General features: G+C 35.4%; 2 protein-coding genes across 4 annotated transcripts; one reads left to right on the forward strand and one right to left on the reverse strand.

The window, feature by feature from the left end:
* The first annotated feature begins 4,323 nt into the window (after positions 1–4,323).
* On the forward strand, positions 4,324–15,772 carry LOC132177661 (ubiquitin-like-specific protease 1D). Of its 3 annotated transcripts, none has more exons than XM_059590079.1 (14): positions 4,324–4,816; positions 5,578–5,629; positions 6,210–6,304; positions 6,403–6,659; positions 8,471–8,519; positions 8,801–8,880; positions 8,986–9,018; positions 9,114–9,209; positions 11,023–11,125; positions 11,518–11,615; positions 12,969–13,091; positions 14,071–14,185; positions 14,906–15,013; positions 15,113–15,772. In XM_059590079.1, the coding sequence occupies exons 1-14, from the start codon at positions 4,475–4,477 to the stop codon at positions 15,263–15,265; spliced, it is 1,704 nt and encodes a 567-aa protein (XP_059446062.1). In that variant the 5' UTR covers positions 4,324–4,474; the 3' UTR covers positions 15,266–15,772. The 3 variants fall into 3 exon arrangements, with proteins under 3 accessions (XP_059446062.1, XP_059446063.1, XP_059446064.1); XM_059590080.1 differs by having other exon boundaries at positions 8,807–8,880; XM_059590081.1 differs by lacking the exon at positions 5,578–5,629 and having other exon boundaries at positions 4,750–4,816.
* An 838-nt stretch (positions 15,773–16,610) lies between these two features.
* Positions 16,611–18,888, reverse strand: LOC132179487 (serine/threonine-protein kinase STY13-like). The gene is made up of 6 exons (XM_059592222.1): positions 18,639–18,888; positions 18,434–18,555; positions 18,035–18,237; positions 17,768–17,942; positions 17,008–17,142; positions 16,611–16,913 (listed from the first exon to the last, which is right to left on the reverse strand). Exons 1-6 carry the CDS (start codon positions 18,886–18,888, stop codon positions 16,716–16,718), a joined length of 1,083 nt encoding a protein of 360 aa, XP_059448205.1. The 3' UTR covers positions 16,611–16,715.
* Positions 18,889–22,622: the final 3,734 nt, after the last annotated feature.

The raw sequence follows: 22,622 nt of genomic DNA on the forward strand, positions 1-22,622 counted from the left end.
ATCAATTTTAAATCATAATAATTATTCTAACAATTAATCATATTTCTTATTTTTTTGGGATTAAACATTCATTACTCCCATATGATTTAACAACTTTACAAACACTTTAACTCGATTTTAATTTAGATGGTATCTCACTTATGTCTAAAAACAGAATTAGTGGCGAGCCATATTATGACCAGCAAAATGCAATGACTGTGGCCCTCACAAATTATTATTATTTAAAAATAAAAAATAAAAATAAAAAAAAAAACTGCAAGGACATGTATCATTTAATCTATGCCCATTACGGTGCAAGCAGAGACTGTTAGGATTTTTTTTATAATAAAAACTGCTATTGCAAATAGAATAGGAAGAGAGTAGATGGCACATCAATTAACTTTGAGGCTGCAACTCAATTAAAAAAAAAAAAAAAACAAGTTAGTTAGCAAGCAAAGTGAAAGGACTTGTAAGAACTATAATAACTTTGCCTTTTCAAGTTCTATTTTTTATAGTTCTTTTTCATGTGTCTTTTTCTATTGAATGTCGCTATATACTTTTAATTGCAAAAGCTTGATAGTAGATTTGGTAAAAAGATGATGGAACTTTTGACCCTTAGCTAAGCTTTGGATTCAAAAGATGTTTATAAATCCTTTAAAATTGACAATATATGTACTATTGGGGAAAAGTATTATCCTCTTTATTTTTATGAGCACGAGAAAATTAATTTGAAATATCAGTTGAGGTATTTTGAATTTAATGTGCTTAATGATCCAACATTACAAAATCTGTTTTCCATTGCATAACTATGTCAAGGATTGGCAAAGACAGAAAAATCAAAGACATACTATCTTATTGATAGATTGATTCATCTTATTTTGACTCTTCAAGTGTCTACAACGACTACCGAACGAGCATTTTCAGCTATCAAAATTGTTAAAATAATACTTCGCAACAAAATAGAGGATTATTTTTTTTGCAAATAGTGTAGTTCTCTATATTGAAAGGGAAATTGCTGACAGTTTAAATTTAGATTCAATACTTGATGATTTTGTTTTTCTAAGAAACCGTAGTGCAGTTCTATACACTTTCTATATTGCTTTTTTTTTTTGTACTAGTGCCAACATGTTAAATTTTTAATATATCAATATTAACACATATCTATGAACTTTTATAGTTATATTTTTTGTGATAAATATATTGTTTGATAAATCACCCATTTTTTATTTCAATGTACGTTTATCATAATTTTTTGTTAGGCCCTACAATAATAATTATATGGATCCGCTACCGGAGAAGACGACATATGAGCATGGAACAAAAAAACATATGTTAATAAAACATAGGATTTAACACACTCTTCCTTCATTCTTTTTTTTTTTTAAAAAAAAAAAAAAAACCCACCTAGCACAACCGGCCAGGCACCGCCGTCGCTCGCCAAACCCTGCCACCTGGGTCGAGATCTCTCTCTGTCTCTCTGTCTCTCTCTCTCACCAGTAGCTTTGAGCAATGATTTGCAGAGATCCCCACCTAGGTGAGGGGGTTCGGCTTGGACGATGGCGTCTGGGTGTGGGCATGGGGCAGTGGGCAGGTTGTGTGTGCTTTTTTCTTCTTCTTTTTTGTGGTTGTGCAGGGATGATTCTCAAATCTACGGTGAGAGAGAGAGAGAGCAACTTAGGCGACGAGGTTCGGCCGAGCAACAATGTTTGGGTATGGATAGTGGGTGGGTCTTGTGTTACAAGAATAGAGTTTTATGGGAACAATTATTAATATTATGATATATTAAAATATATGATAGAGTATAATATTTTATTGTGTTTATTTTTATTTGATATTGTGTTTATTTATTTCCATGCAAAAGTCTTAATAACTCAACCATAATTTACATTCCAATAAAAGCTGATGACTTCGCCCTAAAAAATATTGTAATAGTTTGCCTATTTAAAGGTCATTATATTATGAATAAAACAACCAGAAAATCAATCAAAACTTATATGTTTGAAAGTGTTTTAGGTTTCATTCAACGAATCTAACAGGTTTAACTTTCCTCAAAACCTAACAATATATCTCAGTGCGTGTATGTAAAAGCATTCGCATAACATTGGTATCAGAGTCAAGTTCGATGGCGAATCAAAGAGTATATCGTTTGGAGCAACAAATTGGTCATATTGGGACCTTATTGAAATGTTTGATGAAGAATATGGAGGAGCAAACCGAGAAATTAGAGAGTTATTTGGCAGCAAGTAACCATGCAATCCACTCATTCCACCACGTTGAAGCAAGTAACCATCCAATGTGTCACCACAGGCACAACTCTTTACCTCAGCCTCACCAAAACCTAGTGTCCTCATCAGTCCCCATGCAACCCATTCAGCCACCCAATTTACCCAAACCCAACATCAAAACACCCAAACTGCAAACAAAACCACCAATCGGAACCCCCTACTCCACATCAACTGTCTACCACCATAAAAAAGAAGAGGAGAAAAAAAAATTGTTGAAGCCAGAAAAATCCATCCACACCGGCGTCAAACGAGAACCATCGTGTTGCCTCACAAATCCAGAGCACCACCGGCAGCACTGCCCCAATTGAAGATCCACGGCATAGCTCTCATCCAACCAGATCCCACCGATCTTCGAAGAGTCGCTCTTGAATCGAATCACCATCTGCCTCGCCATGACGATCGTTCTGCATCACAACCCAGCCGTCAGGCATTGTATTGTTTGTGGCCCAGAAAAATGAGAAAGAATAAAGGGGTAACTTCACTTAAAACTCCTGAACTTCCACCCAATTTAATAAAGCTCTCAAATTTCAAAATCTCTCAATTTAGTCCGCTGAGCTTTCAATTGCTCTCAATTTGAACTCATTCGTCAAATTTAGGGTTTAGAAATACCAAAAAAGATCAAAATATCATTGATTTTCTTTTTTTTTCTTAATAAAAAAAACGTTTTGAAATTAATGGTAAAATTTGAATTTTATAAAAAAATCAAGGGTATAAACGTCATATGATGTTTAAAATCTTATAGGTGGGTCCAAATTGATTGCAATTAAAAGTTCATGAGACTAAATTATAAGATTTTAAAGTTTGTGGGGTTTTGTCAAATCGAATGAAAGTTCATAGGTCTTCAGTGAAGTTACCCCAACAAGAAATGAAAATTTTTCCTTTGTTTGGAGATAAAAAAAAAAAAAAAAAAAAAGGTCATGACATGAAAGAAAAAGTGAGAAAATGCCACTTTGGTCTACTAGTATTTTTATTATTTATTATTTTTGTTATTAATATGCATATAGATTCTAAGAGCAAGATTATTTCAATAACAATATTTTAATGACTTTGAGGACAAGGTCTTCTTAAGGGGAAGTTAATGTTACGAAAATGAAATTTTATACGGAACAATTATTAATATTATAATATATTAAAATATATGATAGGGTATAATATTTTATTGTGTCTATTTTTATTTGAGATTGTATTTATTTATTTTCACGCAAGAGTCGTGATGACTGAGCCATAGTTTATATTCCAATAAGAGCTGATGACTCGGCCTTATAAAATATTGTAATAGTTTGCATATTTAAAAGTCATTATGTTATAAATAAAGCAACCAGAAAATTAATCCAAACTTTATGTTTGAAAATGTTTTAGGTTTCCCAAATGTTACAAACGACCATGCTTCCGTGGCCGACGTTTACCGCGGCCCACTCTATTGAGAGTGGCCTGATGGTAGCCCTTTCTCTTTTGGTGGCTCCACTCACTTATCAATATTTTAATCTAGCCTATAGGTTGCCTCATTTGTGACTTGAACCCCTCAACATGGTGGATAGCTCTGATACCAAATGTTTCAAATCTTGGGTAAAATTTACTCTTGAAAACCGGCTTATAAGGGAAGGGTGCCCAAAAAATTATATACACATAATTAAGATTAAACTTAAGCCATGTGAAACACTAAGATCGTAACATCGTGCATGCAAATTTTGGTGGTTGTGTTGGGACGATTATATATATGGAGAGAGAGAGATTCGGGCGGCAATGGTTGGCATGGGTGGCGGTGGGCAGTGGGTGGAGGCTGTGTTGGAATGGTATTTTTTTTTGAAAGTGAAAGAAATATTAAATGGCCTGTTTTATTAACATATGTTTTTCTTGTACTGGGCTGACATGTCAATCTCTTAATGGTGGGTACAAAATGTTAGTTTTTTCCCGAGAACACATAGAAGTTGCTCTCTTTTATATAAGATTGATGACTTGTTTAAATCTCAACCTTCCATTTTCATGAAAAACGAAGCATAGTATTGCAAATACTTTCTCATCAAATGTATTGTGACTATAGTAACATGCTCGGCACAGTGCTTCTGTCGCCCCCTAAATAGCTGATCACTTTTCCCAAATACAGAGAGAGAGAGAGAGTGAGACGCAGAGAGAGCGGCCGACAATCAACCAGAGCCGTCTTTGTGGGCTTCAAAAAAGAAAAGACACTCTTCACTCAGAGCATTCTATGTATGGAGGAAGAGGGAGCGAAGAAAACACCGCTGGTTCTTGACTGGGAAAAGCTCTTGCCCGAAGATGACGTCCCACCAGCCGTTCTGATCGTCAAGCCCACCACGACGACCGCTCAGCCGTCGAAGCAGTCGGCAATGGACTCCGCTCAGCGGCTTAATTCGCAGAGAGACGACAGATTCGACCTCCTTAGCGATCACGAACTCAACGAGTTGTTTCGGAGAAAGCGGCGTACCCTGGAGACGGTAGGTTGGAAATTGCCCGACAGAGGGGAAAAAGTCCGGAATGCTCTCATGCGACTGGAGGACGAGATGGAGCGGAGGAAACTCAGACGAGTGGAAAAGGTTTTATTTTCTTTTATATTTTTTCTTTGAATTGGTTTTTGTTTATTCCGTTTGGTTGCCGAGAAAAAGAACAAGGAATGAGAAGGAAAATGAAATTATGGGTTTGCCGTTTATTTCACTAATGCTGCCTCAGATTGAGGAAATTGAAGAACTGGTAACTGGCACGCCGATTAATTGTCTTGTGCACATTTGAGAGGATTCTTTTTGGGGTTTTCCCTGGTCTTAACTAGGGAAGTATTGAATGGTGAAAACCGAGATAGAATTTGACTAGTGTGTTATGACTGTGTAACGTTTTCTCAGATTTACTTGATTGGTTAAGAAGCTCATTGGTGACGCTACGCTAATATATAATGTTGCTTTAGTTGGTAGTGATATATTTAGATTTCGTTATCAGAAGTTGATATCTGTATAAAATGAATTCACAGAGAATGTTCTGCATCGTATTTAAAGGTGAGCAAGTAATATGCTGTGATTTCTTTATAAAGAAATGTGGGTTTTGATTACTGTCATTTAGTGAGTCATATGCACTATCGGGGAATGATTTAAATGTACCTCCCCTTGTCTTCACCTAGGACATTATATTAGATAAGTAAATATGATGCCAGTTTATAAGCTTTAGTTGCCTATATTCTGTTCCTGTGCATTGCTGGTAATATAATTGCTAATGATCTTGTAGAACTCTTGGCAAGATCTTGTCTTCAATGCTTTAGTTGTGTACAGGAGTATGGCTAGTTTAGTTGCTTTTGCTTTTCATTTAACAGGAAGCTGATGGATGCGAGAAGCCCATACAATCAACGAGCTTAAGTACTACCGGTGAGGTTCTGGTTACTCTACTATTATCACGTGGCCTTGGTGATTATTACTGGCATGTTCAGTTGTTTAAAGGTTTTAAAGAAGTTTGGAGATTATTGTACATCATACCGGTAAAAATGGGTTGGTAAGGACTTAAGTGGGATTCAAGTTGCTGCAGTACGGTATTGGATTTTCTTCTGATCTGTTTTCTCCTAGAAAGTAGAAAGAGAGAGAAGATTGGCAGCTTTGGTTGATAAATATTAATTAATGCCTAAGCGATTATAGGATAGTAGGTGTTTTTTTTTTTTTTTTTCCTTTTTTTTTCCCCCCCTGAACAATGAAAACAGTGTTGGAGGCTTGACATTTGAAAGGGTGGGGTTGGTTGTCAAGGGGTCAACGGTTATTGTTGATCCAAAATAAAATTTGTTAGTACTATTTTCTTTTTGGCCCTCAAAAGAATTTATAAAATACTAATGGTTAGTGCTACTTAGGATATCCAATACTTAAAGCATGACCAATGTGTAAAAACAGGCTGAAGTTCTGCAATTCATGATATTTATTTTAAAGTATCCTATTTAACAAATCTAAATGCGTTCTATAGGTGTTTCTGATGACTTCATAGAAGTGACCACATCATCTCAAGCCCATTCCCAGTCTGCATTTGCTTCACGTTTCTGTCGAAAAATGGAAGAAAGTGTATGGTGCTTTACTATATGCTTTTCACATAAATTAATTGTGGACTCTCTAAGTGAGCAACATTATAACTCTGTATCTATTTTTAACTTATACAACAGACATATTGTGGAACAACTGATGCATTTGACAAAGAGCTATCAGTTTTGAATCATTGTGACAGCCGGAAGATGACAAATAAGGGAAAGTTATCACAAAGGGAAAGACGGAAAGGTCGATCATCAAGACAATGGTCTTCTCAATGTCCAAGCAATATCTCTAAACATGTTTTCTCGAATAGTGACAAAAAAGGCAGAGCTTCTTCTACTTATTCTCTCCGCCAGATTGGGGAAAACTTGTCCAGCTGCTTTACTGACAAGTAAGCATGTTTTCCTTTTGCTGCCCCAACCCAACCCCCCCCCCCTCTGTGTGTGTGTGTGGATTATTTTTTTGATAAGTAATACTGCATTAGAGAGCGCAACCCAAGTACACAAGGAGTATACAAGAGAGTGACTAAGTAGGGGAGAAAGAAGAAGAGAACATAAAGAGAAAATAAAGAGAATTTAAATCTCTCTCTCTCTCTCTCTCTCTCTCTCTCGTAATGCTATTGAATTCATACTCCATATGTGTGTGGCCGGTGTGTCTCTGGATATAGGCAGGGATGAATTGATAAGAGTGATACGACAATATAGACTGAGTAGATTTGAGTATTGAAAAGTGATATGTTATATATTTGGTTATTCAGTTTGTGAGTGTCTTGGTGGTGTAATATTCGGAACAGAGAATGAGCAAATAAGAGTATGAAAATCTATTACCTTTTATTGTAGTTATCAACGTAACCTCTAGAAGGACCAAAATAAGAGGTGTGCATTTAAGCTTGAAATTGTTGTGTCAATGCATAAGGACTGGGGGCTTATTTTATTTAAACATACACACCATTTTGGAACCAAGGAAGAATACCTCGTTTGTACATAAACACACCATTTTGGAACCGAGGCGGAATCTCTGATCACATCGCGTTCGAACGGAACAACAAACGTGACATTATGGAATTGAGTTGACATGCCATTCACACTGTTGTTTGAATGAGGTTGTGAACACAACATTCTGGGCGAATCCGCTTGATACGCATCAGATGTTTTAAAAGAAAAGGATTCCCATGTAGACAAGAATAATCACCGGATTTCCATTGAAATTTCAATATAATTTCAGCATAAATTAGTCTCTTTATTAGATTAGAATTTAATGATTTTGTTGAGTTGTCCTTCCTTAGATAGTTTCCAAATAAAGCAGACAATTGTTATTCATTTTTGAATCAAGAATACAATTGAAATTGAGTTTTAGTTTTTATTTTTATTATTATTATTATTATTTTTATCGTTTCTTTGCTTTTGGCTTGTTGTTTGTGTATAGAGATGCCGTTCTTCTGTGCAATTGACTCTCACGCTATCCGCTACGTCAATGGGCTTTAAGGCTAATCCTTAATTTAGTAGGACATTGACTCTGAATTTAAAATAGAAAATTTCATTAGTATATGTAGCTAGAAACTTATAAAAACCACAAACCACAAATAAAGGCCAATAACTATGCCATTGTACCTATGCCCAACAAAATATGAAAATTACCCAAAATGTCCATGGTATGAACAATCACGAAGTGTGTATATATATATATCCTATTGGATAGGTTCACATACCCCTGGTAAGTCCATTCTAAGACCTTAACCTCTATACTTCTTTAAAGGAGAAAGTGGTGGTATTTCAGCAAAAGAGCATTGGCAATTTCACAAAACATCTATGATACTGAAACAGCTCTTTACTAACTCAAAGGGAACATGAACTAAGACTTCAATCAACCTAACTTATGTATGATTGCAAGAAAGCCTTCCAAGACCTTAACCTCTATCCTTTATTTTACAGGAGAAAGAGGTATATTTGAGCTAAAGAGCGTTGGCACTATCACAAAACATATATGATATTGAACCAGCACCCTACTAACTCAAAGGGAACATGAGCTAAGACTTTTATCAACCTAACTTATGCATGATAACAAGAAAGCCTCACATTGATTCTAGAACATATTGCTTAACTCCTTTACTCTCTACTTTTTCTTTGTCTTGTGCCTCATGTTATTTGCTTCACCAATGGCCTGCGAATGAGTTCAATTTTGACATTTCTCCTTTTTTGGTAGAAAGGATGCTTTTCAAGTCGTCCATCCTAATCGTTCAAGGCCTAAGAAGGTACATCTTCTTCTTCCCTTTATTTTATTATTATTATTATTTTACCTTATTTAGTTTAATCACCGTCTCTGAAACTATTATTGTGGTTCGATCTTAGTTTGCTGATCCTTTTATAGAAAATTGAAAATGTTTTCAGAAAAATGGGAACATAACTTTTTTTGGGGGTTAACCTATAAAGATTTCTCATATATGAGCTACAATTGGATTTATGTTTTTGTCTACCTTTATCATGCCTTTGTCTACATTTACCGATGAAATTAGTGGTAGAATTTTTCATACAGGAGCAGACCATTGTTCTTATAGATGAGGATGAATCTCAGATTCTAGAGATGACAGAGCAAGAAGACAAACTTGCTGAAAGGTAAATAGGACTTCCAAGATGGGATATTAGTTTTATTTAGATGTATTTACCTTATCTAATATGTGATGAGGTCTGATATAGTTTGATTCTAATGACTCTTTTCAGCATGAAAGGTGCAAAGATCACATACCCATCAAGGTACTCTAAAAGGCTTGCTCATAAATGATGCTGAATGTCTTCCTGTATTTAAAATAATCTGTTCATTATATATTTCATCGTACTTTGTTGGCCAGGGATGATCCAGAATCTATCGAAATTTGTTATGCCGACGTTGACTGCCTTGCTCCTGAAGGCTTTTTGACATCAACTATTATGAATTTTTACATCCGGTTAGTGTATAAATTGTTGCAATAATTGGGAATACACATGAACTTACTATCTTATTTGTACTGTCCAAGCTTCATGCCTTTGTGCTATTGTTCATCCAGCAAGTCTTTGGTGGTTTGAATTGGAACAGGGGACTCTTTTTACCTTCTTTTTGTAGCAGTTTCCATTTAATGAACTCAGGCTTTGACATTGCTTGAAATCAGTGTATCAGTTTTTTAACATCTTTTGCTTGTATCCTGGTGTTTGATGTTTTCTGCTGCATCATTTAGATGTATTCTTGTTCTATTCAATTATTTCCTCCTGCATCAAAATTTGTACTTAGTAGATTAGTACCACCCCAATTGAGAACGTATCATGCTTGTGTGATGATTCAAAAAAAGACCGTGGAAGAAAAGGCAAATAGATCCTGATTTTCCTTAACGATAACTTGGCATGGTCTTAATTGAAATCTGTTGGTCCATTGGATGTTGAGTTTTTATCTTGTTAGTTTTGATGTGATGCAATTTAATTTTTAGGAAAATTACACTCTACCCCCTAAAGTTTCAGGCCATTTTCAATTTAACCTCCAATATTTCAAAAATTGCAATGCACCCTATCAAAGTTTCAAAATTTTTCAATGTGGCCCATCCATTAACTATTTCCGTCCAATTTTACTGAAAATTGGTCACGTGTCAGGCACGTATATTTTTTTGTCTTAAATTTTCAAAATTGTCCCCATGTATTTTAGCAAATTCCAAAAATGCCCCCAAGGCAAACCCAAAAAAAAAAAAAAAAATTGGGGGTTGGCGAGCCACCCCCTTTGGCCACTTGGGGGTGGCAAAGGGTTTGAGGGTGGTTTCGGCCACCCCATTTGGGTCGTGCCACCCCCAATCCGGCCGTGTGGGGGTGGTTGGCCACCCCCCATGGGCCATGCCACCCCCAATCCGGCCAAATGGCCAAAGGCGTAGCCACCCCCATTTTTTTTCTTTCTAATTTTTGAGTTTTTTTTTTTTAAATAAAAAATAAAATTGTAGGTGCAATTTAGTATTTTTCATTATTTCCGTTAGAGAAAACGGAAATGGTTAACAGATGGGCCATATTGAAAATTTTTGAAACTTTGATGGGGTGCATTGCAACTTTTGAAACATTGGATGTTAAATTAAAAATGGCATGAAACTTTGGGGGGTAAAGTGTAATTTCCCTTTAATTTTTTTGATAAGTAATTGGCCCTATGGGGAGGGGAAGAGGAGATACAGACTAGTGACTTCTACTTATGAGACGTGGGCCCCAGCCGATTGGGTTACCCTTTGGGGTTAAATGTGATGCAATTTAACTGACTAATGGAAGATTTTGGTTGGCTTTTTTCTCCTGTTTGATTAGATTTTTTCTTGCCTTCTTATTTGGGATATAATGGAAGAAATGAGATCCAGGTTCCAGAAGGTGTTAACACTTGGCCAAAGTGGATAGGGATATAGCCATCCATAGGATTTGATTATGTTCTTGATGTACTGCCTTTAGCCTAGTAAGCTGACGGTATATATATGTTTTTAGACACACGCGTGCGCGTACACACACAAGTATGTATTATCTAAGTAAGTGTAAACACAATAGTTACCTCTGTCCTTGTTAATTCTTTAGTTTTGCAAGCGTCTTCTCCATTTGTTCTATTGAGCATGCCTTCTTGTTGTTGGCATGTGTGTTTGTGTGTGTTTTCTTTTAGCTATACACACACGCACACTATTGGGGAAATCTTTTTGTTCATGAGTTAGCTCTGTTGATGGGCATAACTCGCATTCGAGTTTCTGTATTTAATCACTTGCTGGTTCATTTGGTTAGATATATACAGCAGCAAGCATCTCCAACAAATAGAGCAATATGCGATTATCATGTTTTCAATACTTATTTTTACAAGAAGCTCACAGAGGCTGTTTCATACAAGGTATTTGTTTCTCTTGGTTTCTGTTTTCCATAATCAAATTCTTGTTTCCAGATTTTGATGCTGTAGAGTCTTTTTTAGTTGGGTTTTGCAAATGCCGAACTGTAGAACTAAGGTTTTGAGCTAGTTGTTGGCACTGTTAGATTTGTTTTGGATTTGGTCGTGGATGGAGCAATTTGATAGTAATTTTGATATACCTGCATATGTGGCACGAGTTCACATTTTTTTTTTTTTGTATTTATTTTTCAGTAGTGGTGATTATAGGTTGTGTGTTTATTCAGTTTATCTGAGCAAAAAAATTGCTCTACCTTGGATAAATTTTTGACATTTACGTTTGATATGATAATGCATTTTCTTCTGCCCAGTCCATCTCTAACTCATATCCCCTTATGTAGGGAAATGACAAGGAGAATTTTTTTGTCAAGTTCAGAAGGTGGTGGAAGGGTGTCAACATATTTCAGAAGGCTTATGTACTTATTCCGATACATGAAGAGTAAGTTTTTTCAGTTGATTTGGATTTCTGTAAAACAGTCAGAGTGACGGTTATGGATGTTGATTCTTACTCAAAAGAGCCATATTAGGAAGAATGTTGCATATTCACAAATGAGATTGAGTGGGAATTTTTTATTTTTTATTTATTTTTCAGAAAGCATTCTTTTGTGTTCTTAGTGCAAATCCTAAGTTATTGTTACCATGACCAGAATGGTATAGCTTATATTCTGTAATTATTATGAGAGACGTCTGTACTCGCCCAAAGTGTTCTCTTTCTTTTATTCTCATAATAAAACTGTTAACACAGAAATAGAAGAAGGTGAAATTACACGAATGAGACACTTTACCCGTGGGCTCTCTCCTGGCCCTGTTATTATTGCTGCTCACGGAAAACAGATGAATGGATTGATCTTGCAAGTAAAACACTTCCGCCTTATGTGGGAATTATTGAAACTAGGCCCCTGGCATAGTGTTGATTAACTTTCCTGTCCATGTAGTTGGTACCACACTGTAAAAGCGCCTGGGCTAAGATGAATTCTGCTTTGTTTACTGCGGAAGAGGCTGGTCTGCTATCCTTGTTTTAGGCACCTAGAAGAATACTGGCATAAATTGGAAGTAGACTAAATATTAGATACAATGTTCAATACCATGCTCAGGTATAGATTATATAATAAAGGAGTAATGCTAGACCTATAACTCTTTTACAACTTCTTGATGCTTGTCAACATGTTATTGGAGTTACATTAACTACTAAAAAAATTTAGCAACATCCAATCACATGCCGACTCGTGTCAACAGGTTGTAAAAGAGTTGTAGGTCTAGCATTTTCTATAAAAAAGTTACGGGCCATTATTTCACTATTTATCATCTCAAAGTGGTGTATGATAATGATTTAGAAACAAGTGGTATGGAGTATTACCATCTGGAAGAAAGGAAGTCTAGAAGAAAGCAAAATTAGCAAAGAAAATAGGGTCAATTGAACAAGAGGTTATTTAGACTACATATTCAAGCACGAATGCAAACTTATGTAGTATTACCATTATTGTATTAGCACTGCATACATAGTTGAGTGTCTCAAGTGGTGCATAATGCATGATTCAGTCCCTTAAGATGTCGAGTTCATTATACCTTCAGCTAATAGTAGTGGCTACATTCCAAGCAACATGTGAAAATCATAAATCTTAAAATACAGGAAGCTTTCTGCTCCGTACCCCATCTATTGTCTGGTTAAAATCACTGCAAACCTTTTTACTTTATGTTGTTACTTATCACAAAAAAAAAAAAAAAAAAAAAAGGTTACTTATCACCAAAAAAAAAAAAAAAAAAACTTACTTTATGTTGTTGATGTTTACAGTCTTCATTGGAGCTTGGTGATTATATGTATCCCAAACAAGGAAGATGAATCAGGGCCAATTATTCTTCATTTGGATTCGTTAAGGCTTCACTCAAGCCAATCGATTTTTCAGAACATCAAATGGTGAGACAAAAAGAAGCCTTGGCCAACCATTTAAGGATGGTTATGTTTTATATCGTGTACTATTTTGTAAGTTTGGAAAACAGATGCATCTTTCGTCATTTGTTAATGTCATTAAGTTTTGTTTCTGTTAACAGTATTGCCATTAGTTTTATCCTCAACTAAAATGCATTTTTAGTGTCAGAAGCATAAAAATCAAGTGAGTAATTTCTTCTTAAGTTGTTCGGAGGTTTAGAGTGTTGGAAGTGTGCGGCACCATTACAAGAATTGCAATGTGCACTAGTCCTTTCATAATGTGATTGAATCGTTATACCAGAAATTTTAAGTGGGTCAAGTTTATAGATGAAGGTTTCTTAGTTAATACGTTTTTATCCTATAATATATATGTCAGGCAGAATAATAATGTGTATGATTTCTTATCCTGCATTTCATATGATTATTTTGTTCACTTTTTTAATATTTTCTTTTTCTTCTTTTAGGTGAGTATTTCGTAAAAGAATAATTTGAAGTTCTTTAGAAAACTCTAAGAGTTTTCTTAGCGGTTCATCTTACATTTGGAATTCATGTTTTGTCACATGAGAGCCCCACAAGTAAGCTTTTGTTTGAGAAGCTTGGATATTGGAGAGGGCTGCAAACTCATACTTGACATTTTGACCACTAAGCTTTTTGTGTGAAAACTGTGTTTACCCTATTGGTTTGATCTTAGAGAAATATTTTTTAACTAATGTAAGCTAGTTTTTTTTATTGATTTGGGAAATATTTTCTCGAATCAGCTATTCATTTGAATGCCTTCATAATGTCATTATTATTCATTAACTCTATTGATTCCGATCATTTAGACATATTCTTCATACTTCTAAAGTAAGTTTATGAACTAATAATATTGCTATGGCAAAACATGCTTTTCGTATCAGCTATGCATTACAATGCCTTCTTAATGTAATTTTTAAAGCTAAGAAATGGTATAAATTGTGCTCTGCAGCTTTCTGAAAGAAGAATGGAACTATTTGGGTCAAGAAGTTACTCCTTCAGATCTTCCAATTGCAGACCACATATGGAAACAGCTCCCTCGTAGAATTAATGAGAACGCGATTGCGGTAATTTTTTCTTGACTAAATTCCCTATTTTTTTGGTCCATTGAGGCCCATTGGTTTATGGGATACACAATTGGAGGTAACCCCTCATCCCTTAACCCCCCACACCCCTCCCTGATGTTGGTGTGATTTGATCCTGGGCCTCTTGTACGAAGAAAAGGTACTTCACTAGCTTAGTGTCTTAAAGCTTTCGGAGTTTCGCCTTCTACTTAGGTAGTAAAAAGGTGGACTTAAATTGGTCATAGTTCTTGAGTTCAAGTCTTATTAATTGAGAATATTAAAAAAAAGGATTTCTTAGTTCATGTCGAGAATCAACTTTGGGTTCTACCATGTAAAGCTGCCTTCCTTGAAAAACTGACTCAGATATTTTTTCTGGTTCCTTTCTGCTATTGAGAATAATCGGCGCAGTAGTTGCATCAACAATGTTGAAGCATCATGATTGTCAAATGAATTGTTTTTTAGCCAATAAGTTCGAATACAAAGCCTCCATTTATTGCCTAGTGGCTTGACTAGTGAAGAAGAAACCATGGGAATGCTTTGAATTTCTGCCTGAAAATTGGGAGAGCTGTTTTACTTAAGAGTTTGTTTGTTTTATTTACTCATAAGTACATCCATGAAAGTGTGGAACTTGTATACTTTGACAGATTGATTTCTCTAACTTGTATATTTCTGAATTATTACAACCTTACCTCTTCTGTGTGTTCTGATCTTATTTTCCACCAGGTTCCCCAACAAAAGAATGACTCTGATTGTGGTCTCTTTGTTCTTTTCTTCATGGAGCGCTTCATTGAAGGGGCCCCTGAAAGGCTGAAAAAGAAAGATTTAGCAATGGTACAGTTTTTGATTTTGGAAAATGAATGCTAAAAATTCTTTCTTCTTATGGTTAGTTTCATGAAATGGTTTCCTTGGTTTATATATTTTCATTCTCAGTTTGGCAAGCAGTGGTTCAAACCGGAGGAGGCCTCGGGTTTGAGGGCAAAAATCCGGAAGATACTTGTAAATGAATTTCACAAACCATGTGTGGTTGACCATATCTCAGAATCTTTTCCTTTGTCTACTAGCGAGGGGAATGATTCTGACTGAATTTCGATTAGATGCGACCAGTTTATCATTAAATGGATGTGTCACCTATGTACAGCTCCCATGGTGGACTCGAGTACTTAAATCCTGACCTGCATCAGTTCGGCGTACCAATGGCAGATCTGCTTTGTAAAGATTCTTTTTGAATTAGTTTTGTATAGCCTGCCAACTTGGTCCAAATTTCATTGCAAGAAGAGGTGTACCCAATTTGTCGGAGTTATTTAAGTACATTTTTGTCATCAAGTACTGACCAGTTTGTGGGTTTAGAACCCCATTTAAATTGCTTCACCAGATGTATAGAGGAGCAGAATAGTGCTGCTCACAAGTTATGGTGGGGTACTTCAGGGCAATGTCCACAACTTGCTTCTTGCCAAAATTTTGGTAGGGTCTGAGTAGTTTTGAGTTCAATTGGACTTCCCAGGTACTGCCTTTGTGAAATGTATATGAAGGCAGAAACATGAACAGAGATACTATATGTACGTGCTTTATGGAAAGCAATAACTTCTTGTATTCACAAGTGATGTCTGCTGGTCGCTAGTTCCTCTGGTCTCATGTATTGCAGCATCCATCAGATATATATCTAACTGCAGAGACTCAGACAATTTGGTAGACAATGGGCAGAAATGAGGTGTTTTGATGTGGTATGAGAAATCCAACAGAAAGCTATCTTCTTATAGCCCAAATAGTTTATCACGGAATTGATGGATAGAGATCACCGGTAATTCGTTCTCCTACTTGTTAAGATAGGTGGATCCCATAGAAAGTTGTCGAAAAATGCTTGGCTTCATTAAAATGTTTATCTTTTGGCCATTTTAATTTTAGGTGGCATAGCCCATTTTAAAATTAATAGATTTTAAACAATAAATTAATAGATTTCTGAAAAATGGGTCGTGCAACATAGGATTAAAATAGCTAAAAGATAGACTTTTTAATGAAGCCAAACATTTCTCAAAGTTGTTTGACATTCGGGCAAATATATTAATATTAATCTTAGTATATTTCATATTTATGAAAGAAATCTTAATTCTGCCTTTTGGGGTTCCTAGTAAAGTGATTGCTATTAAATTGTACTGTTCATTGCAATTTATTCTACTTGCTTTACAAATAATGTTTTATTTTTTATTTTTAATTTACAAACCCCACAGAAAATATGAAAAACAAGGCCAATAATACTTTTACAAACCAAAGAATTACATCCATACAGAATGATGTTGGGGTGGGGCCTTGCGTTAATAATAGAGTATTAGAAGTTTTTCTGAGAACTGTTTGTAATACGTACATACATACAATATTCAATACAAAAAAAAAAAAAAAAAATGTAGTGAAGCAAAAGATTACTGGAAAGCCCCCTCCGGCCGGGAACAGATAATCTCCATTATGCCTCTTTATAATGCCTCTAGAGCCAAGTATGAACCAGCAGAGGCTTATTCCAAGCTCTCCTCTGCAGCGGCCCTCACAGGCAGCAGGAGAAAAGGCAACCCTGTGGTTCATGCAAAGGGGTCATCCCTCTGCCCTTTGAAGTGTCAATGGCTTCTAACATGTTTACCACCTCTTTCATGTCTGGTCTTTTGTTGGGGACTGGATCCCAGCACTGCGTGATGACTTGTGCTAGAGAGCTTGGGCAGCACCTGGGTATCTCTGGCTTCATATTCTGTAGTTTCAAGCAGAGAATAAGAATTCGTCAGCCTTTATTTTGATTGTGATGAAGAATTTGAGACAGGCAGACAGAAGGAAAGCTATGTAACCTGATACAAAACAGATGAAGCTAAATCTGATGATCTGATTTGAGCATATGGCATATCACAGCAATATATCTCCCACAAGCAAATTCCAAAACTGTACACGTCACATTTTCTGTCATATGGTTCATTTTCCATGACCTGCACCGCCATATCGACAAATTTAATTGGAAAAAACAAGCTAGTGAATGAAAACGGCAGTACCCATTAACAATACTTAATTGGACAGAAGTTCTTAAATATTGAAAAGGAAAAATTCAAACTGTATAATTTAATTTAAAATAAATATGCATGGGCAGTGGTTTCTGTTAGCGATCGATGGTGGCTCATAATATTCTAAAATAATATTAGTTTCTAGTACAGAGGCTATATGGGCGGAGCGAGTTTAACTAAAAATAGTATATATATGTCGTAACCCTATTCTTTTCTTTTCTGATGTACTGAATTAGGCCTCCGTTTTTGTGCTACCGAACTAATAAGGACAAAGCCATGAATTAAATTCTTATATTAAGATTGAAAGAGTAAATCAATATATAAGAAATAAATTAGTATCCATTCAACATTAAGAAATAAATGTTGTTTTCTCTCTCTTTTCTTTTTACTTTTCCACTAAATCACTCGTAACATTTTCTATCCAAAGTATCCCTGAAGATAAGTTCCTACTAGGTAGGCAAATTCGTATGTTAGTGAAAAAAAAAAACGAAGAGAAGGTGGCTTTAACATTAAAAAAAGCGAAGCAATACAGTAAAATAAGAAGAAAGTATACCTCAGGAGCCATGTAGCCAGGGGTCCCTGTATTGCCTGTCATCTCATTAGGATTCATAGCCTGAAAACGAGCAACTCCAAAATCTGTTATCTTTAGAGTAAGATTCTTGTCAAGAAGCATGTTTTCTGTCTTTATGTCTCTGTGAACAACCTTCATGGAGTGAAGATAATCCAACCTGCAAGTGAAGGTTGGCAAGTGCTGCTACTTCAATGTAAATTAATGGAACATCGAATAAAAGCAAAAACAGATTTGGGAAAGGAATCCGACCCTCTGGCAAGATCTAGCGCGAGTCGAATGACAATTTTGAAAGGCAGCTTCCTTCCCATGTTCTTTATCAGGTAAGATTTCAGCGTACCCCGAGGAAGATACTCGATAAGAACACAAGCACCATTAATACTTGGCATCCCCGTTCGCTTGCTACGTGTACCGTTGGTTTTTAAGGCTGATGTGTCCATTGTAGCTCCTATGAACTGATCGGAGGAGGAATAAAAACAAACAAAAATTAAATTCAGCTATATGTGTGTGTATATATATATATATATAGATCATATTGTCAGGAAATTAAACAACATAAAAAAACATTACATAGGATGATCCAACATTAATTGTTCATGCAATCAACTAAACCTAAAATGTGTCAAAAAGATTGTAAATTCATAGGATTACCTTAACAACATTAGGGTGATCAAGCTTATGCCAAACAGAAACCTCCTGTCTAAAAGCAGTCCAAAGCGAAACTATTTTAGCTTCTGTTCTCTGTCCCTCTTCTTCCCAGTTCAGCACTTTAACTGAGGATTAAACGTCGTTAAGTGTTAATTGATTTAAAGCTGAAGTTATAAAAAATAAAAAATGAAGGTGTAGAAATTCTAACCAGCGATGTCTTTGCCATTGTAGAGCCCTCTGTGGACCGTACCAAAAGCACCGCGAGCAATCGGTTGTTTTATGAGAAGCTTGTCGGGATCGATTTCCCAGTCCTCTCTGGCGGTGACTCTTAATTTATTTCCTTTTTGGTCGTTCTCCATCGCCCATAATCGGTTGATATGCTTGTCAAGCTGCTCGTCCAACCTCTTTATGTCAATCATGTCCGCCGCCCTCACATACCCTTTACACCGTTCTTCCATATCCCTCTCTCTGGCCGCGCTGTGACGATGATCAACGAAATTATGTTTGTTTTTTGGCGCAGCGAAAGAGTATGTGAACAAAAAGCAAAAAAGTTGTAAATATTATTTTCTCTTTTGGATGATACGTTTTCTATTACGTGAAGAAATATAATGCAGGTCGACCTTTCGAGTTATCAAGTTTTATTTATATTGTATTATGACTATAACATTAATTACACGTCATCCTTTTTATAAGGATATTCGGATTCCTACTCCAACATTACAATCTCCTCTCTCTCTCTCTCTCTCTCTCTACTGCATGAACTCTTATGAATTGAAGCGACGTCCAACCGGGGCGCGCGCTGCGGCGGAGTAATGCATTGAAATGCTCTGCAAATCATATATGCTCAGCTACGCACGTGCGCGCATGCTACGTACGTTAGCAGATTTGGTGAATGTGATGACTATTTCAGCATCATCTCATGCCACAGTACTCCTATTAGTTGATGAAAAAGATTAGTCAAAGAGGAAGGATTAAAAGTCTACAAGAACATACGTGTCTTGCAGTTTTCTGGAATGAAATATATATATATATATATAAATATATATATATATATGAGACGTCCAACTTGTATAAGCATAGCCATTGGAGAATCCATCAAATTAATCATTTCAATTTTTTTTTTTTTTTTGGCACTTAGTCGTGTGTTATGGTCCCATTGCATAAAGGAGTAAGTGGTGTAATTAATAGGAGTAGTTAAAAACCCTAAACCTACTTTTTAATCCTATATATATAAATTAAAAAAAGAAAAAAAAAAAGCTTAAGGAAAAAAATTTGAAAACAAGGGGTAGTTAAGTAAATTAGGGTACGTATTTAATTCAATTCTTATAAGCTTCTACAAGTACTCTAATATGTAACGGGTGTAGAAGTTATTATTAATTAGTACTCTAGTCTTGTAAGTATTTTTTTTTTTATACGTAAAAATAAATGGTTATGCTTTTCGTTGGAATGAAAGCAAGCTTTTCAAAAACATCAAGAGTCCAAGGCCTCTAATATTGCTCACACCCATTACTCCCTTCCAATGGATGTTGCTTTATCAAAACATCAAGAGTCCATGACCTTTTACCAACACCAATAGCTCAATTGTATCAGTCAATGTGCGCTCACATGGAAAGGTACCACAAAGGGCTGATCAATCCCATCCAATATTGCTCATATATTATGCTTAATACTCTTTCTTAAATAAATCAAGTTTTAATATAATACTTTAACTAATTAAAAGTTTAAACTTATATATATATATATCACCTACTCATGACCGTTAAACTTATCGAATTTAGAACTTAAAGGTATAGCTAGGCGTCGTGTGACCACCTATAAAAATACTTTCAAAATTTCTATATACAATTACTTTCTATGATGCAAAAGTTATTTGATCTTGACATTTGTTTAGATTGATTTTGCCCCCTTTCCACTTATTTAGACTTGTATATAAACGAAGTCTGCACTTGACCTTAGGTTGCCTTGGGAAGATCTCCACTTGCACCTACAAAATAAAGGAGGAGTCATCACAAGTTAGTAAACCCTAGCTGATAGGGAGAGAGATTAGTAAAAGCTAAATAAAAAGTGCTGATTTTTTTATTTTTTTATTAGTTGCCAACTTTTATAACCTTTTTATTTATTTTAATGAATACTTTTTTTCTAAAGCAAAATTGTGAGTATAATAAATTATTATTGTCGTCCTTAGGAGTCTTGGTAGCTTAATCAGCTAGGACCACGACTAATGAAACGAAGGTCATTAGTTCGAATCTCTCTTCCCCTCTTGTGTGAACATGTCAAAAAATAAATAAATAAATTATTATATAATAAATAAATAAATTATTATTGTCTTCAAAAGTAGTGGTAATTAAGTTGTTATATATTTTTGATCCCTGAAAACTGAATTTCATTTTTACGACTCGTAGAAACTTAGCCCGGCCATTCATATTCGCACATACATACTCTACCAATGCACAGGGTTGGGGTTGAAATCAATAGTCTAATAGGTCCTTGTGACTAATTTATAGTTGCTTTGACATAAACCCATGGATTATGTACAGCGTTGTAATTTTTTTTTTACCCCCACTTTTTCCTTTGTCTTCACCCATAGGCCATAGCCATTAGCCAAGCATATCCAGATCACTCAAAAGTCATGAATTTAATTGGTAAGACTTGAGATCTCAATATTTTCTCACGTAAGTACTTCTCATCAAAGCAAAAGGTTTTCTACTAGTAGTTTTAGATAAACAGTTTTCTCAATATATGAAAAACATTGCGCTTACGCGAGAAGATATGTATACATCAGCTTAAAGTCGTGAACCGAGCAATATATAGCTAAAATTACCAAACATACTCATACATTTTATTAACAATCAGATAAAATGAGTAATTCTATTTATTATCCCCATCATGTATAACATTACTACATTACTGAAATAAAATAATAATGAAAGTCTGGTCACCAAATAGAAGAAGATCTCCTATTATTAAGTTGTCCAAATTAAATGAAAGTCTACCAAATAGATGAAGATCCCCTATTATTAAGTTGTCTGAATTTCATAAAGCAGGGGCTTCGATGAGGCTTATATGTTCCGGACAAACTAAGATAGAGGACCCACCTATCTAGGGTAAACAGGAGCCTTGTAACCCCTCTCCGAGTTTCACAAAAAATCAAACAACATAATAGGAGATCCCAATTCCAAGCAAATGACAGATATGCTAAGAGATGTCTTGCCAATATGTCAAAAAGTTTAGCCATAAAAGGAGTAAATTTTTATAGGGAAATCAGTCTCGAATATGTAGATCCAAGCTAAAATTCTCCCCACTACTTATTTATTCAGTTTTGTCGTAATTTTGCGTTATTGCAACTCCCAAATACTTCGAGTGCAATTGACCAACCTCCCAATTTTATTTTTTTTTAAAATTAAATTAAATTAATTTTTTTTCCCCCTATGCTCGTCCCTCTATATCTTGATAATAGAGGGCCTAATCCACAAACAGGAAAACTAGATCACATGAGGAAAGCCACACCTGGGTTACTTCGTTCCAACGAACATTATACAACGCGGAGAATTATGACAAAACAGTCAGCCCCCTTTGCTCACTAGCTACCAAGTTTCCTTCTATCTATGCCGGGGAGGGGGGGGTGGGGTTGAGATTCGATAACAATACATATCTTAAAGGTGATTTGATGCGTTTTCGACTAAAAGGATCAACTTTAAAACAATTAAAGTAAACCTAACTAATCTTAGGAACTTGTGATTAAGGGATTTTGAATATAATTATAGTCTTTTGCGTCCATTAATTTAGTTCAAGCTTCCCTAGAGTTGAGTTTTCAAGTAGTTCAACTACATCATCACCTGCTGGTTATCTACAGTATCTTCTACATGACAAACAATTTCACATCCCGTTAGTTGAATTTTTCAAACCCGATTCATAATTGAAACATGCCATGCTAAGAAGGTTCAATTGTCCAAAATGAATTTCTAGATCCGCGGATTTATCAACATAAAGTTTGTAAAAAGAACCAAATTTTTGTTGGAAATTATATAAACTTATATATTATAATTATGTATAATCAAAAAATTATGAAAAGCCTTTTGCTTTTTTATATTATTTTTTCCTTTTAGGCCAGAGTTCGGTAATTACTTGTATATGAGAGCAGCATGAAGAATTTAAGCTGGGGTATCCAAGCACAGAGAGAGAGAGAGAGAGA

The sequence above is a fragment of the Corylus avellana genome, chromosome ca4 (assembly GCF_901000735.1).
Source record: "Corylus avellana chromosome ca4, CavTom2PMs-1.0".
In the NCBI taxonomy this organism is placed as follows: Eukaryota; Viridiplantae; Streptophyta; class Magnoliopsida; order Fagales; family Betulaceae; genus Corylus; species Corylus avellana.

Excerpts from the sequence above, each read along its gene's own strand:
- LOC132177661 (XM_059590079.1), top strand. The coding sequence starts at position 4,475 with ATGGAGGAAGAGGGAGCGAAGAAAACACCGCTGGTTCTTGACTGGGAA. Across the intron at positions 4,817-5,577 it reads AACTCAGACGAGTGGAAAAG|GAAGCTGATGGATGCGAGAA; the intron begins GTTTTATTTTCT and ends TTCATTTAACAG. Across the intron at positions 6,305-6,402 it reads GTCGAAAAATGGAAGAAAGT|ACATATTGTGGAACAACTGA; the intron begins GTATGGTGCTTT and ends CTTATACAACAG.
- LOC132179487 (XM_059592222.1), bottom strand. The coding sequence starts at position 18,888 with ATGGAAGAACGGTGTAAAGGGTATGTGAGGGCGGCGGACATGATTGAC. Across the intron at positions 17,143-17,767 it reads CTGGCTACATGGCTCCTGAG|GTCATGGAAAATGAACCATA; the intron begins GTATACTTTCTT and ends ATGGCGGTGCAG. Across the intron at positions 16,914-17,007 it reads CTTCATCTGTTTTGTATCAG|AATATGAAGCCAGAGATACC; the intron begins GTTACATAGCTT and ends TTGAAACTACAG.